We start from the raw sequence: 15,675 nt of genomic DNA, 5'->3' as shown, positions 1-15,675 counted from the left end.
GAGTGACAAAATGCACCCACGGGGTTGTCGTGAGAATTAAATAGGGTACCATATATAAAATTTTAGCGTGGTGTCTAATTCGTAGGAAGCACTCCATAGCAAGTAGCTGCTGTTTTTGTTGTGGTGGTTGTTATTGTTCTGTTGTTGCTATATTATTATTCCTACTATATTTCCAAAGTGAGTGTTGGGGGAGGGGGAGAAGCAACTTTCCTTTTCCTGCATTGTCCAAGGTAGAGGAGCCAGTTGTGAGAATAGTCTGAGCCCCTTCAAATGCAACCTAATAATAACCATTCTGTTCATCTACGTGCTTTTTAGAGCTTACCAGGTGCTTTCATGTGGAATAGGCATTATCATCCGCATTTATAAAGGAGGGAACCAGTGACCAGAGAGGCTGAGAGAGTAGGCCATGTTCCCCAGCTCGCGGAGTGCAGACCCCGGTGCAGAAGCCATTCCAGGGGTGCCCTTTCCAAGGCAGCACTGTTCAGTCAGCGGGGGGAGGTCCCGGCAGCCTCCCCGGGGCACCCAACCTCCCACCCAGCCGAGCCCCAGCCCTTTCTCCAGGCTAGGCCATCTGTCTCCTGGAGCCCTGCACCGGCCCTGGCAGCGCCTGATCCCCCCAGGCTGCCGCCAGTACACACCGCAGCATTTTACTTCTGCTCCGGAGTAATGAAAGAGGTTTCTTTCCCTCAGAATTTAATTTCACGCCTGAGACTCGGTGATTAATTCCCTCCCCTCTCCCCTTCCTCCACCGCCCTGTCGGCCCCTCCGCTTGTAAATTCTGCAGTGTGCCACGGAATTTGTGTATTTTGCATCAATTAAGTGTCACATTGAGTAATTCTTCCCTGGCACCGGGTTTGTTTATCCCAACCATTCCCACAGGGTTGTAGGGGAAGAGGCTGCAGAAGCTGGCAGGGAGGGAGGGAGGGCGGGTGAAGAATAGTAATTGCTGGGCACATCTGCATAGTGATTTAGCTTCCGTCAAGCTCTGTGACACACATTTTGCCATTGTTGCCGACAACAACCTTCTGAGATCTGGAGGCGGCATTATCAACTCCACCACAGAGCAGATGAGGAAACTCAGGCTCTGAGAGATCACCAGACTCACCCAAGGTCACACGGCTTATCAGTGACCCAGGCAGGACCTGCACCTGGGTTTCCTGATTCCCAGTCCGGGCTCCTTCTGAAGAGCAATGAAAGGTGGGAAGGGAGCAGAGAGTCTTCTGGAAGGTCTTTCCCCCAGAGAGGACAATTCCTAGCCCAGCCCTCTCCAGGGTAGATGAGCTGAGGACAGAGGAAATTTCCCATTAGTCATGGAGGATACAGATGGGAGTCAGCCATTCTCACTATTCACTCTTGAGCAAAATTCAGTATTAGATTATTCCATCTAAGGTTCCATTGACAGAACAAAGGTTGGGGGGAGACCTGGTTTCTGATCTTGGCTCTGCAGTGTGACCCTGGGCTAGTCAATGTACCTCTCTGGTCTTAGAGTCCTCCTCTGTTTGTGCTCTCCAAAGTCCCTAAGCCAGCTCTACTAGTCCATGAGCCTATAAAGTTCTGCAGTGTGGAAAAATCAGACCACTGGCGCCCCCCACGCCTGAGTGCCCCCATTCATCCTCCCTCAGACATTAATGGTTCAACGGACCCTGCTGTGTGGCAGGCTGGGAGATACAGCAGTGGATCAACACTGTCTCGAGATGCTCGCAGTCTTCCGGGGAGGACAGATACATGGCCTGGTGCTAACTGCTGTTGGAAAGGCCATGGGGAAGCAGCGACAGTGGTGGCCTCTGGGGAGGGAAATGGGGTGGCAGGGGCGGGGTGAGGAAGACCCTCTATACTCTTCTAGACTTTCTGAAGTTTTGCCATGTGCATATATTATACTTCTTAAATTTTTCTGTAAAAAAGAAAATGTTGTTTGAAAATAAAATGAGACAAAGAAAACTCTATGGGAGTCCAGTGAGCGTGGCCTGGGGGAGGTGTCCAGAAGGGGTGACATTGAAGCTGGTTTGTGGAAGGACAGGAGTTGGCTGAGCAGAGCGAGCTGGCTGGGCATCCAGGTGGGGGAGAGTGCAATGACATGGCATGCCACAGTGGGCAACCACTGAGCTGAGAGGGTGGGGGTGGGCCGTGGAGGCCAGCTAGGCCAGGACATGGTAGGGACTGGATCATAGAAGGCCTTGGGATTCAGGATAAGCAGAGTGGATGGTATCAGATAGGGAAAGGGGGGCCTGTGGAGGTTTTACAGCAGGGGGAGTCCTTTCAGGGTGAGAACTTGATCTTCTGCAGTTTAGGGCACAGTCCCGCAGTCACTGGTTTCTCTTGGTTTGGGAATGCAAAATGAGAATTGTTGGGGGTGGCGGGTGTGGTTTGCAGAAGGCTTAACTTCCGAATCCTTCTGGGCTCAGGTGGGAATGCACTGACCTTCTCTGAGTCTACCCAGATTGCAGGTAGGAGAAGACAGGACAGGGCAGGCAGATTGTTCCCCTATCCTTGAGGGGCACCCCCAGTCCAGTCTGAGGCCCAGACCAAGACTTACCAAGAATTGCAAACCCGAGATATTGTGATTCTCCTGTCACAGGGGGTGGCTGCTCCTGAGTCTGGGCCAGACTCCAGGGACTATTTGTGTGAAATGAGCTCTCATGCACACTCTCTCCCTCTCTGTACCTCTTGTTCTCTTTCCCTTTTTCCATCTGTCTTTCTGTCTGTCATGCTAGCCTAATCTGCCCGCCATATCCTCTCTTCCCCTGAGCCCCTGCTGCCAGTCGTGGTTCTCAGGGCCTCCATCTGGCCTGAGCAGGCGAGTTTGGTCCAGAGTCTGGAGCTCAGGGAGACACGTGAGCCCTCCCACACTGGGTCTTGCTTCTCTGGGCAGTGGGCAGCAGGTTCCTGCTCTGGGTGCTTGCCTTCCTTCCCCCACCCCCTTCCCCCGACCCAGGGCTGGCCGAGGCTGCTGACACTCTCTTCCTTCCAGACCCCGCCGAGTCGATCCCCACCATCCTGGATGGCTTCCACTCCCAGGAAGTGTGGGCTGGCCACACCGTGGAGCTGCCCTGCACCGCCTCTGGCTACCCCATCCCTGCCATCCGCTGGCTCAAGGATGGCCGGCCCCTCCCGGCCGACAGCCGCTGGACCAAGCGCATCACGGGGCTGACCATCAGTGACCTGAGCACCGAGGACAGCGGCACCTACATTTGTGAGGTCACCAACACCTTTGGCTCGGCAGAGGCCACAGGCATCCTCACGGTCATCGGTGAGCGAAGGATGCCCCTCTTCCAGCCCCAGTAACCTTTGAGAGCACCGCAGTGTGACAGGGAGGGGCGTGGGGCAGCTGCACCTGCTCTGGCCGGCCCCAGGGGATAATGCCCTGGTTGGGGAAGGCAGTTTGGTGTCCTGGGAAAAGCCCTGGGTTTGAAATCAGAAGACCTGCCCTTCGGTTCTGGCGTTGTCAGATGGTAACTGACTTTGGGCAAATCACAAAACTGTGATCATCACCTTCGTGTCCTTTTCTGTGAATTGGGATAATGATCCTGGCCTTCCCACCTCCCAGGGGTCATGAGGGTCAGAAAGGGTGACAAGGGTGATGGAGACAAGCTCGCAGGGCTTCCTGGCTTGTTGGGAGGAGGCAGTGTCTGTACTAGAGGAAACAGTGCTGGTGTTAATCCATTAGAGAGGACATATGTATCCCATCAGAGGTGATGTACAGAATATTTAGCAATAATTGATAGGGGCACTGATCAGTCAGATCAGGCACTGGGTGTAAACAACCAAGCCAGCCTTTCTGGGACCTGCCAGCTGGATATCAACTCTGGTGTTTCCTGTTCCTCCCCCGTCCCAGAGCCCCAGGGGTCCAGGGAGCCCATGGGGAGAGCAGGAGGAGGCCTTAGCAGACCCCTGCTGCTGCTGCTGCTGCTGCTGAGCACCCAAGTGGGCAGAGAAGTAGAGGCAGAGGGGCTGATGCCAGGAAAAGAACCTTGGAGGAGGATTCTCAGGACCTAAGGGCATCCTTTGCCCCCATCCCACCCCTGTCCCTCCCTCGTGTGACCCAGCCTCAGGTTCCTCATCTGTAGAGTGAAGAGGCCCTTCTAGCTCTGGCATCCAGAGTCAGACTCAGAGTTCTCTGCTCTCCAGGCTGCAGGGAAGGGGTTGGCAGCAGCGGGGCTGGGATTTGTAGACCCTTGGAATCCCACTCCTGTGGGGCAGCAAAAGCCTGAGCCCCGAACCTTGTATCTGACAGCATCGTGAGGGTCATTCACCCTGGGCAGTGGAAGGAGGCTGTCCAGAGGTGATCCCATCCCCATCCTGCAGAGGGTTCCTTCTGCCATAAAGATTGACCAAAGAAGCCCTCCTCCCACCTCACCACCCATCTCATGAGCATAGAGCTGCAGGTCTGTGGACCCTCAGGTGGACCAGAGAACCACAGAGCCCACCCTGCTGGGCTGGCCTCCTGGGCCTGGTGTCTTATCACTCTCAGCCCAGATGCGGGCCCAGTCTCCTCCCTACAGTCGAAGTGGACAGTTGGACTGTGTTTATTTGCAGTGCCAGGAGGAAGCCCTCCCAGGCGAATTCATGGGAAGCCGGAGGAGCAGAAGGAGCCCCAGGACACGCTCTGAGAGGGACAGTGCATGATACAGATGCTGAGGTTAAAATGCCGCAGGCCCGGCTGCAGGGGCCTGGGGTCTCCTATTGCACACACTAGCCCTAGATCGCAGGGCAGGCAGACAGAAGGACCTGAGTTGGTACCACCCTTCTTGCCCTAAGCACTGTCCAAAATTGTTTGGTCTCATATTACCTTCACCCCCTTCCACTCTCATGTTCGCACTTGCATACATACACACCCCCAAATCCTTGGAAAATTAGCAACCTGACTCTGGGTAATTTGGCGTTCTTAGCTCCTGCCTCGGCACATACAGGCAAGTAGGTACTTAGACACACACACACATGCAGGCAGGTGTGTTGAAAGTTCTTCCTGCCTGCTTCCCCGTTCACACGTGCGCACGTATATGGAGCCCATGCACATACACAGATACACACTTGTCTCCACCCTACCATGCTCACATCCTAGCACACGCACATAGATATACAATAAGTAACTTCCGACAGCTGTGTGCACACCCCCACTGCCCCTGTACGCATAGGGACCCCTGATTCTCCTCTGATGCTCAGCTCCCCACTGTCCCCCACACTGGGCTTGGCTGGACAACAGGGTTCAATGGGGAGTGACATGGCTTTTCTCTGTCTTCCATCCTCTCTGACAGCCCCTCTCTGCCAAGTTCATGGACAGGACAGCAATGTTTTTCATACCCACCCCTCCATTCTGCCACCAAGCTCCGGCCCATCCTGCCACCAAGCCCATGCGGGGCAGCGAGTTGAGAGCGGCTGGCAGGCAGAGCCCTTGGATCCCTGGCTGGTGACTAGGATAAGCAGGACGCCACCCGCCTCATTGTGCTCTGACATTTCCTAGGCAGTGGGCAGAGGCTCTGGGAGTGAGCAGGGAGAGCCGAGTGTGAATCGAATCCTGTGCTTTGACTGCACCCCACCCAGCCAGGCCTGCAGTCTCCCTCTCCTGCAGGCTGCCTCCTCGGGGGTCCCAGGCTCCTGCAGCCCTCAGCCTCTTATATAGAGGCCCAAGCCCATGGAGATCAAGGGAGAGAGGCCGGCTTGAGGCTGGTCACCAGCCAGCCAGACAATCAATAAACATGACTCAGGCAGCGGTAGGGAGAGAAAGATGAGAGACACCGCCCTGCTTTCACGTGGCTCACAGTCCAGAGCAAGAGACAGACACAAAGAGGGGATTAAAAGACGGCGTGCTTAGAGTGGTGTCAGTTACACACAGAGAGGCCCAGAAGAGGGGTCCTTAACCCAGCCTGGAAGGGAAGTGATGTCCAGGAAGGCTTCCTGGAGGAGATGGCTTGAACTCAGTGTGAAGGATGAGCAGGAATTAGGCAAAGGAAACAAAGAGAGCTCTAGGCAGAGGCTCTGGGGCACGAGCAGGTTGCACAGGCAGGTTGCTGTGCAGCTGAGATGACAACAGAAGGAGGGGTCAGGTCCCCAAGGGCCTCGATGGCCTTGAATGCCACACTGAGTTGTTGGGTGCCGTGGAAGTTCTGAGCAGGGCAGTGGCCAGCTGCAGCGTGGAGGAGGGATAGAGGGATACAGGGAGAAGGGAGGCAGGGAGGAGGGTACTGCGAGGGTCCAGGCCGGGAGCTGCGGGCCTGCAGCAGGGCAGGGGCGGTGGGATGAAGAGCAGGAGCAGACTGGCGCATATAAAGGAAGTCAGCCCAGCAGAAGGTAGCGACTGGTTATCTGTATGGGTCTGGGAGGCAGGAGGCGGGGCCAAGGGTGCCTCCCTGGTTTCAGAGTGGGTGACGGGGAGGACGAGGAGCTGGCCAAGCTCTGTCTTCCTTATAAGTTGAAGGGAGCGTCACAGCCCCACCCAGGTGAGGGACACGCATCGAGAAAGCACAGGCCATCATAACAAGACGTGCGGAGCGATCTCCTGGCCCGCCATTTAACAGATGAGTAAACCGAGGTCTAGAGAGGGGCATGCACTAGTCCCAGTCCCCCACACAAGGAGTCTGCAGACAGAACCAGGGCATCCAGACTCCCAGGGCCTTTTGTGACCACAGCCCACCCCCAGCCACACTCCACCCACAGTAAGCCCCTTTTCGTTTCTTTTTCTCCTCCGTTGCCCCTCACCTCTCCCGGGCCGGCCCAGACCCCCTTCATGTGACCCTGACACCAAAGAAGCTGAAGACCGGCATCGGCAGCACGGTCATCCTCTCCTGTGCCCTGACCGGCTCCCCAGAGTTCACCCTCCGCTGGTACCGCAACACCGAGCTGGTGCTGCCCAACGAGGCCATCTCCATCCGCGGGCTCAGCAACGAGACCCTGCTCATCACCTCCGCCCAGAAGAGCCACTCGGGAGCCTACCAGTGCTTTGCCACCCGCAAGGCCCAGACCGCCCAGGACTTCGCCATCATCGTGCTCGAGGGTGAGCCGGAGTGGCCTGGAGGGAGGGGTGGGCTTGGGATTCTCAAAGCCCCGCCAAGAGGTGCCCTACCCCAGGCTCCCTCCCTCCCCTCTTGATGGGAGGCATTTATCCAGCGCTTACTGCACACCAGGCAGATGCACTCTCTCATTTCATCCTCCCGAGAACCCCGTGTGGAGATGCTTTTTTTTTCAGTGTTACCTGTTTTGCAGTCGAGGAAACTGAGGCTTTGGTTGCTTGCCCGAGGTCACACAGCTCTGCCCAAGGGACAGAGCTGAGATTTGAACTCAGGTCCCTTAACTATCATACTGCATTTCCTCTGCTCACCGAAATTACTAGGACTTCACTACTAAAGGGGTCTTCTTTAGGATTTCAAAGGTTTTCCATCTCCCAGAGGCCCTTCCCTTCCTGGAAGAGTTCCAAGAGCCTCTGGACTTTTGAATCCTCTCCCTACCTGAGGCCTCTTCATAGCAGGCCCTGTTTCTTACCACAGACCCGGGTTTCTGCCTGCTTCTCTCTCCCTAAAGCTGCCGTGACCTGGGGTTCCTCATTCAGCATATCTGTGTATGGTTGTTCAGGTTGTTCACTACACACAGTGCCCAACCAAGAGGGTGAGTAAGGACTGAAATCCAGCTTGCACTTCACTTGCCACGCTGTGAGCCTTGGCACCAGGCTGTGACCCCACAGAAGTGGCACCTTTTTCCTATTTGCACAAAGATACAGTCGGGGTTAGCAGAGGCCCTATTCTTACCAACAAATTTAGTGGTTTCCCAGCTCCTTTGTTGCTACTGAAACAAAACAAAACAATCCTATTGCTTCCAAGGATTTTTCACTGCAGTAACAAAGACACCAAACCCAGGCAGCCCCCAGCTATCAGGCTCCCACATGGGTCTACCTGTCATGGCCTACGGGTCCTCATCCCTTGGGAGGTGGACGTGGGAGCTGGGCATCCATGGAACCTAAGCCCTCATCCCTCGCCCTGAGGGCAGTGCCCAGCAGACTGCCCCTCCCTCAGCCCTACCGCCTGTTATTCCGCCAGATCCCTGGTCTCTCTTCACAATGAGGAGCACACCAGCCAGGCACAGCCTAGTTGAAATGGGTGCCTTTCATCTGAGGGGCCCCCCCTATCTGAACAGCTCCCCACCCAGGAGCAGACCACCCCCTACCCAGCATATTTTCTCTCTGAGAGGGCAGCCATTGATGGCCAGTAGAGAGCAGGCTCCCAGAAAATGGGGCAGGTAGCAGGGGAGAGTGGGGAGGGAGGGACAGCCAGAAATGGAGGGCACAGAGAAAGGGAGAGGAGGGGCTAAAGGCAGTGGCCTCTGGTGAGCAGTCCCAGGCTCTGCCAGGCACCAGGCTCTCCCCAGGTTTTACATAAGGGTCTCCCCCAGAAATGGGGGCAGGGCTGGCAGACTGGCCGAGTCTCTATTCACATCAGCATTTTGGTGTGAAGTGTGGGTGGGGTGTAGAATGCCATGTTACATTTGCCTTCCTTTCTTTCCTATGTTTGTTTTGGTTTTTTACTTTTTAAAGTATTGAATGCCTGTTTTAATCCTTTACAACAATCCCGTGTAGAAGAATGGCCAGGGTTAATAATTACATCCCTGCCATTCCACGTGAGGACGCTGGGGCACGGGGGTTAATTGTCTTGTACAAGGTTATTCGGTCAGCCAAGACTTAAGGCCCAGCCACAGACCCCTCACCACCACTGCCCTGGGCAGCATGCATTTTAAGCCGCCAACTTCAGGCTTTTTGTTAACAGGGCTACCACCCGCTCCTGCTGGAGTGAGAACTGGAGTCTGACTCGGCAGGTCTGGCCCGGTCAGGTCCTTGTTCCACAGCATAGTTAACCTCTGAGCCTCTGTGTCTTTATTAATAAAGGGGGGAGAAAGAGGCGGAAAAGAAGAAGTTGAGGGGAGCTAACATTTATTAAGCACCTGCGAAGTGCTGTGCTAAGCATCTTTACTGCATTAATTCATTTAATCCTCACAGCATGGGTATGAGGAAGGTATACTCATTATCCCCATTATCTCCATCCTCCACAGATAAGAAATGGAAAGACTCAGAGAGGTTAAGTAACTTGCCAAAAGACACAGAGCTAACAAGTGGTTGGGGGAGGATTCAAATCAGGAGTCTTTTATTTTTTTTATTTTTGTGAGGAAGATCAGCCCTGAGCTAACATCTGTGCTAATCCTCCTCTTTTTTTGCTGAAGACCAGCTCTGAGCTAACTAAGATCTATTGCCAATCCTCCTCCTTTTTTTCCCAAAGCCCCAGTAGATAGTTGTATGTCATAGTTGCACATCCTTCTAGTTGCTGTATGTGGGACGCGGCCACGCTGAGGCCGGAGAAGCGGTGCGTCGGTGCGCGCCCAGGATCCGAACCCGGGCCGCCAGTAGCGGAGCGCGCGCACTTAACCGCTAAGCCACCGGGCCAGCCCAAATCAGGAGTCTTAATTCATGTGCAGTAGTAGTTGGCACCTCACAGGGTCTTGTGGATAGCACAAGAATTGATGGATGTGAAAGTTTATTATTATTATTATTATGGCTACTGCTTTCCCTCCTCCCCATGCTGGGGTGGGGTGGCCTGGAGGGACGGTCTTTCCACGGCTCGGTGACCCTGAAGGGGGCTCCTCGCTCCCTGCAGACGGCACGCCCCGCATCGTCTCGTCCTTCAGTGAGAAGGTGGTCAACCCCGGGGAGCAGTTCTCGCTGATGTGTGCAGCCAAGGGCGCCCCGCCCCCCACCGTCACCTGGGCCCTGGATGACGAGCCCATTGTGCGGGACGGAAGCCACCGCACCAACCAGTACACCATGTCCGACGGCACCACCATCAGCCACATGAACGTCACGGGCCCCCAGATCCGCGACGGGGGCGTGTACCGGTGCACAGCGCGGAACTCGGTGGGCAGTGCTGAATATCAGGCGCGAATAAACGTAAGAGGTGCCTGTCTACATTTAAATATCAGAATAGGCTTTTGAGTTCCTTTGCCATCTCTGTGGTGATCATTATTCTTGTGGTGATTAGTGCTTATTATTGATTGTCATTTTGATTTCAGTAGAGGTCTCTCTCCTCTTTCTCCCCTTTTTCCCTGCCCTCCACAAGTCCCATCATCCATGCTTGTGTGTGTATGTGTATGTGTGTGTCTGGTACAGCTCACCCCCCATTGCATTCCCACCCCTGCCTCCTCCCCCTTCTCCCCTCCCGCAATCTGACCTGCCCCCCCACCTATTCCTCCCCATCAAACCTCTCTGGCCCCAAGTACACCAAGCACCCCACTAGCATCCACCAGCCCCACTAGAGCCTTGCGAGGACAAGGATGGAGAGGGGAGCGAGGCCAGGCTTGAGCTTTGAGGGGGTATCCGCCAGAGCTGTGCTCCCAGAGTCCTCCCACTGAGCTGTCCCCCAAATGCTCCAGGAGGTGAAGCAGCCAGGAGCCCGGGCATCATCTTCTCCCAATCTGCCATCCTCCTCCTGCCCCACAAGGTTCAAGCCATCAAGAGTAGGGGGCTCAGGCTGGGAGGGGGTGGCCCAAGGCAGGCACCTCGAGAATGGGGGAAGGAGTTCTCGAGGTCATCATCCCCATGTCTCAGTTCTCCAAGTCACTGTGGTGAGAACAGTCTCCTCTGAAGCTCTTTGCAGCCCTGTGGGGTCAGCCTGGTCCTCATCTGACCCTACCAGTGACCCCTGACCCACAGGCAGAGGAGGAGCAGGGGAGGAAGAGGGAAGGGGCGCTGGTCCAGGGGTGCTGGTGGCTACCATGGGGGTAGGGAAGGGGAGCGGGGGCTTCATGTTAAATTCACCTATGCTGCATCTCCAACCCCACATGAGAAATGTGGCCTCTCATTTGGCCACCCTCCTGCCCTCTCCTCTGAATTGGAAGCGGGCAGAGCTGCAGGGTCCTGGAGATTCCCTGGTCCAGCCCTTCATCTACTGGGTGGGGAACCTGAAGCCCCGAGTTTCTGGTTCCCACTTCAGCACTGTCCCTGCCTGCTGGCCTCTGAGCCCCTGTACCACTCCCACATTGCCGTCTGCCCAGTGACCCAACTGATGACACTCCCTCCCCCCAGCCAGTGTGATCAGAGCGCCCCATTTATAGTCCCTTCTCAGGGACCCACAAAACACATTTACCTGTTGAAAGAAAATCATCAACTCATCCAATGAAGACCTTCCTATTGTCTTTAAATATTTAATGTGTATAAGATCCTTTTTGGTACAAGACCGTTATGAGCAAGTCGAATGAAAATAACAAAATCTCCACATTTCCATTTTAACCCAAAAATCTTAATTTCCTCGTCAATGAGGACTCGCCCTCCCAAATCCCAGGCATTTCTTGGTGAGGCTTCAGTTTGCTCCCACACCCCATCCCATTCGGGGAATGGATTCTTGCCCCAGGCATGAGTGGAACATGTCTGTTTGCAACTATTTGAAACTAGTTACAGAGAGTCCTGGAGAGAGCACCTGTGTCCCCAGTTCCAGCCTCTGCCTTTAGCCTTGTAATAAAGTTCTCTCCCTCCCCACCCCCACCCCCCACCCCCCACCAAATTTCCATGGTAGTTTCAGAGGCCAAGCAACTGAGAAGAGCATCACAGGGCAGTGCCTGGCTGTCTCTGGCTAACCACACCACTTCCTCCTCCTCTCTTCCTCCTCTTCCCTCCTGACCCGCCCAGGCCCTCCCAGCATCCGGGCGATGAGGAACATCACAGCGGTCGCGGGGCGGGACACCCTTATCAACTGCAGGGTCATCGGCTACCCCTACTACTCCATCAAGTGGTACAAGGACGCCCTGCTGCTGCCCGACAACCACCGCCAGGTGGTGTTCGAGAACGGGACCCTCAAGCTGACTGACGTGCAGAAGGGCATGGACGAGGGGGAGTACCTGTGCAGCGTCCTCATCCAGCCCCAGCTCTCCATCAGCCAGAGTGTCCACGTGGCCGTCAAAGGTAAGCCTCCTCCAGAACCGGAGCCCACCGGTCATCCAAGACTGTGGGTCCCTCTCCAGCCGGCCGCTCAGGCAGCAGCAGGCACGCCTGAGAGAGTAGAAGGGTAAGGAAGAGAGGGCCTGGACGTGGTATGTGGGAGAAAGCAGGCAGGGTGGAAGATTGTGGAGGACACAAGAAGGCTGTGAGTACCTCATACACAGGTTCCCTCTATGGGCTGCAGGACATGGCAGCAGTGACCCCAGGGGCATGAGGGGCCAGTGACACACAAAGAAGAGCCAGGTCACCTTCTAGGCAAGAGGCCCAGGTCAGAGATGGCAGGCTATATCAGTCTCCTGCTGTCAGCATGGAGCCACCAAGAACTCAGCCGGGGCCACCAGAGACCAACAAGAGGAGGCGAGGGTGCTTAAAAACATCCACCCTCTCAGGCCCTTGGCGCTCACCTGGGTGAGGTCTGTGTTCTGTGCAGGGGCACTCAGCACAGTGCCTGCTACATGGTAGCCATTCAGTAAATGTGGATTAAATGAATGAATGAATATAAACGAGCAAATCAATGAGTGCGTGAGTAAATGACAGCTGTCCCCTTGGTTCTGGGGTGTGCAGGTATGTGCAGATCCCCCCCAAATACATTCTTGGGAACTGATAGGCCTGGAGACTGGGCAGTGGGTGAGAGCAGGGTGGCAGATGTAATTGTGGAGGGGCTACCACACACCAGTCATGGTGCTAGACGCCCTACACGCACTGTTTCATTTCACCCCACCACTGCCCGCTCATCTAAGGTGGCTACAGTTTTATCCCCAATTTCCAGGGCAGAAAGCTGAGGCACAGAAGAGTTAACTAAATTGTCATCTGGAATCAGAATTTTTCCCAGGTCTGTCTAACTCCAGGCCCTGGACTCTAACCAGGAGTGACCCAGAGCCGGGGGAAGGGCAGGCTGGGAGGAGGAACGTTTGCGCTCCACCCCAGGAATAAAGCAAGAGATCTTCCGGGATCACCAGAGAGGGAGTCAGGAACCAGGAGAGGAAAGCTAGCCTGCACACTGGGGCCCATGGGAACGAAGAAAAGCAGAGGAGTGTGGGCCTGGAAGGGGCCCTGGCGCACAGGGAAGGCCCCAGGGCGTCCCTGACTCCTGATTTCTTCTTTGCTCCAAGACTGAAGGCAGGGTTGAATGGAGGCCTTGCGGACAGGGTGAGGGAGGTCTGGGAGATGGACAAGTTTGGGGAGCCACACGCTGCATTTGGTTTTGGCCTCATCAGCATGTGGCAATGAGGGGACATCCATGTGGAAGTGTCTGGGGGACAGCTGGAAAAACTGAACGGTAGCAGCAAACGGCTGGGTCAGCATTTCTCTCTCGTGCTCTTTGTCACCCGGGCTCACCCTCATCGGTACACAGGGGCTGTGTCACATGCATCCTTGTGCACTCACCACCTGTCACAGTGCCAGACAATGAGTGTTTCTTGAACTGAAACTGAGACAGTCGTCGGGGTTGGAGTGACTTACTGGGAAGCCTGGCTTTGAGCCCCAAGAACTGGGGGGGATATGGCCATCTCAGCCATGGGGAGGAGAGAGGAGACCCTTACAGCATCTGCCTCCTGCCCCCCACTGCTGCACCCCAGCCAGGCTGAGGGGCATCCTGGCCACCTTCTCAGCCTAATGCCTCTGCCCAGCCCAGGGTCCTAGTGCCGGCAGGAACCTCACAACCCCTAGGCCACATCCTCAGCTTGGTGGCCCTGAAATACAGAGCAGCCTGCCTCCCCGCTCCGGGCATCGTGGGCTGCCTGTATCCGTTTCCGTTACAAGCAGTGGACGGAGAGTTTACAGTGTAAACATCACGTATTAAAACATCTAACCTTTGCTCTACTCCCTCTGCCCACCCGCACCAGTGAGCATTTGGCCGGGTTTGTCGGCTTAAAAAAATAACGGCTCCAGCGAGCCTCGGAGTACACAGAACATCCTGAAAGCTGCTTCTGCTCATCAATTATTCAACCCCATTCAGGGAGCGATCAGTCCTAATGAATTGAATCTGATGCATTCCGTCTCAGTGACTCGCTCGGCCTGTTGTGATTGTGCTGAGCGACAGTGTCTCCAGAGCCCAGGGATGGGGTGGGGGTGTGCGTGTGTGCGTGCGTGTGTGTGTGTGTGTGAATGTGTGAGAGAGAGAGAGAGATCCTAGAGGACAGAGCCCGTGCACCAGGCACATGTGTCTCCCAGCACCCAGCATAAGCTTGGCCTTCCTAAGGCAGGGGTATGTGTGTTCGGTGTGCAGGTGTGTGCGCACACATTCCCCCTTCCCCATCCTCAGGGTCTGAAAATCCAGCCCTGGAATGGGTGTCATCGCCTGTTTTCTCTCCAGACCGAGAAACAGCATTTGTGTGCGGGGTTCTGGGACCCCGTGCCCCCGCCACTCTGAACGCTCAAGTCCTTCATCCCGGCTCTCTCCCAGCTCCCTCTCCCCACCTCATTAGAATGCGCTTTTGCAGAAGAACCCATCAGAGCTGATTATGAGCACGCTGCTTGATTAGCTGATGTGCTGTTCCAAGAGCTACTCAAAGAGGAGGGTGGAGGAGGTGCCCCTGGGCGTGGAAAGGGGCCCTGACTTTGGGGGAGGAAGGGACGGGCCCTGGGGTAGCACTCTAGAGCCCACTCCTACTGCCTGGCTGGGACGTGTGTCCCACCCAGAGGAGCAGAGCAGACAGGAGGCTGCTGGAGTGTAGTAAGGGTGAGGTAGGGGTGGGCAGGGCACTAGAAGCTTGAGACCAGTTGGAAGTCATTCCCCCTCCCCGGCCCCATCTCTCTGTGGGGCCAAGGCTTCGTGGGCAGGGCAGGGCAGGGCAAAAATCCGTACTGCTCCATGAGCTGGAAAAACAGCTGCTGACTCCATTCCTTCTGGGACTGCATGTCTTCTGATGAATTTTTCAAACACAGAGCTAAGGGCAGAACACACCAGATATGCAATGCACATGCATGTACACACATGTGCAGAGACCTGTGCATGAGTCCACATGCATGTACACATTGGTGCACACTATATGCATGTACATGCAACAAATGTACACACATTAGCCTGTGCACACTTGCACACACTCACATACATGCATGCTGGCAGTTACGTATACACAAGTGATTCCTCTGTCTGTATCCTCCTGTAAGGGAACATTCCTGAGCCACAAAAGGAGGCTGCAGGTGGTACCATATGAAATATTGCCCAAATAGGCCTGCTGTGGCCCAGTAGGTTGGGAGGGACCAAGGCGAGAGAAGGTTAAGGATGCTTCAAGGGCTGCCTGGGCTTCAGTGCAGGTGACACCGACTGGCAGGAGAGAGCCAGGCTGCGGGCAAGGCAAGTGCTGGTCTCTGGGCATCCGGAGAGATCCTTGGCAGGATGCTAAGAGGAGGGCACATAGATCAACCTAGATTTGGTGTCTTTAGGGCCCCCTGTAGCTGAAAAATAATGTAGCATAAAAGCATCTCTGGGCACGCAGGCTGAATGTTAAATTAACTAAGAAAGGCAGGGCTGCAACTGGGGATCCTTGGCGTTGGCTCAGTGAGGGAACATCTCCATCCCACATCTGAGCCTCTGAGGGCCTCTGGAGCCAAAACAAGGGCATGAGGGGCTTTCTGCCCATGTTTAGCAAGGCCAGGACTATGAGGTAGTGCCAGATCCCTGTAGAGAGCAAACAGAAGAGGACACACACGCACACACACTCACAGAAGCACCCTCACTCTCCCCACCCATCCTCATTCTTTCCTCATAG

At 55.2% G+C, this 15,675-nt stretch overlaps 1 protein-coding gene across 1 annotated transcript in view; it reads left to right on the top strand.

Moving 5' to 3' along the window:
• The window catches only part of DSCAML1 (DS cell adhesion molecule like 1), a 347,767-nt gene that overhangs the window by 253,754 nt on the left and 78,338 nt on the right, over nucleotides 1–15,675 (top strand). The window contains exons 5-8 of the mRNA XM_087433751.1: nucleotides 2,969–3,247; nucleotides 6,713–6,988; nucleotides 9,630–9,926; nucleotides 11,654–11,926. Coding sequence (XP_087289877.1) covers nucleotides 2,969–3,247; nucleotides 6,713–6,988; nucleotides 9,630–9,926; nucleotides 11,654–11,926 — 1,125 coding nt within the window. The remainder of the gene's footprint in view (nucleotides 1–2,968; nucleotides 3,248–6,712; nucleotides 6,989–9,629; nucleotides 9,927–11,653; nucleotides 11,927–15,675) is intronic.

The sequence above is a fragment of the Ceratotherium simum genome, chromosome 7 (genome assembly GCF_057802395.1).
Source record: "Ceratotherium simum simum isolate JZ-2026a chromosome 7, ASM5780239v1, whole genome shotgun sequence".
In the NCBI taxonomy this organism is placed as follows: domain Eukaryota; kingdom Metazoa; phylum Chordata; class Mammalia; order Perissodactyla; family Rhinocerotidae; genus Ceratotherium; species Ceratotherium simum.
Note: the sequence above shows the minus strand (reverse complement) of the source record. Positions and strands in the feature narration are given on the sequence as shown.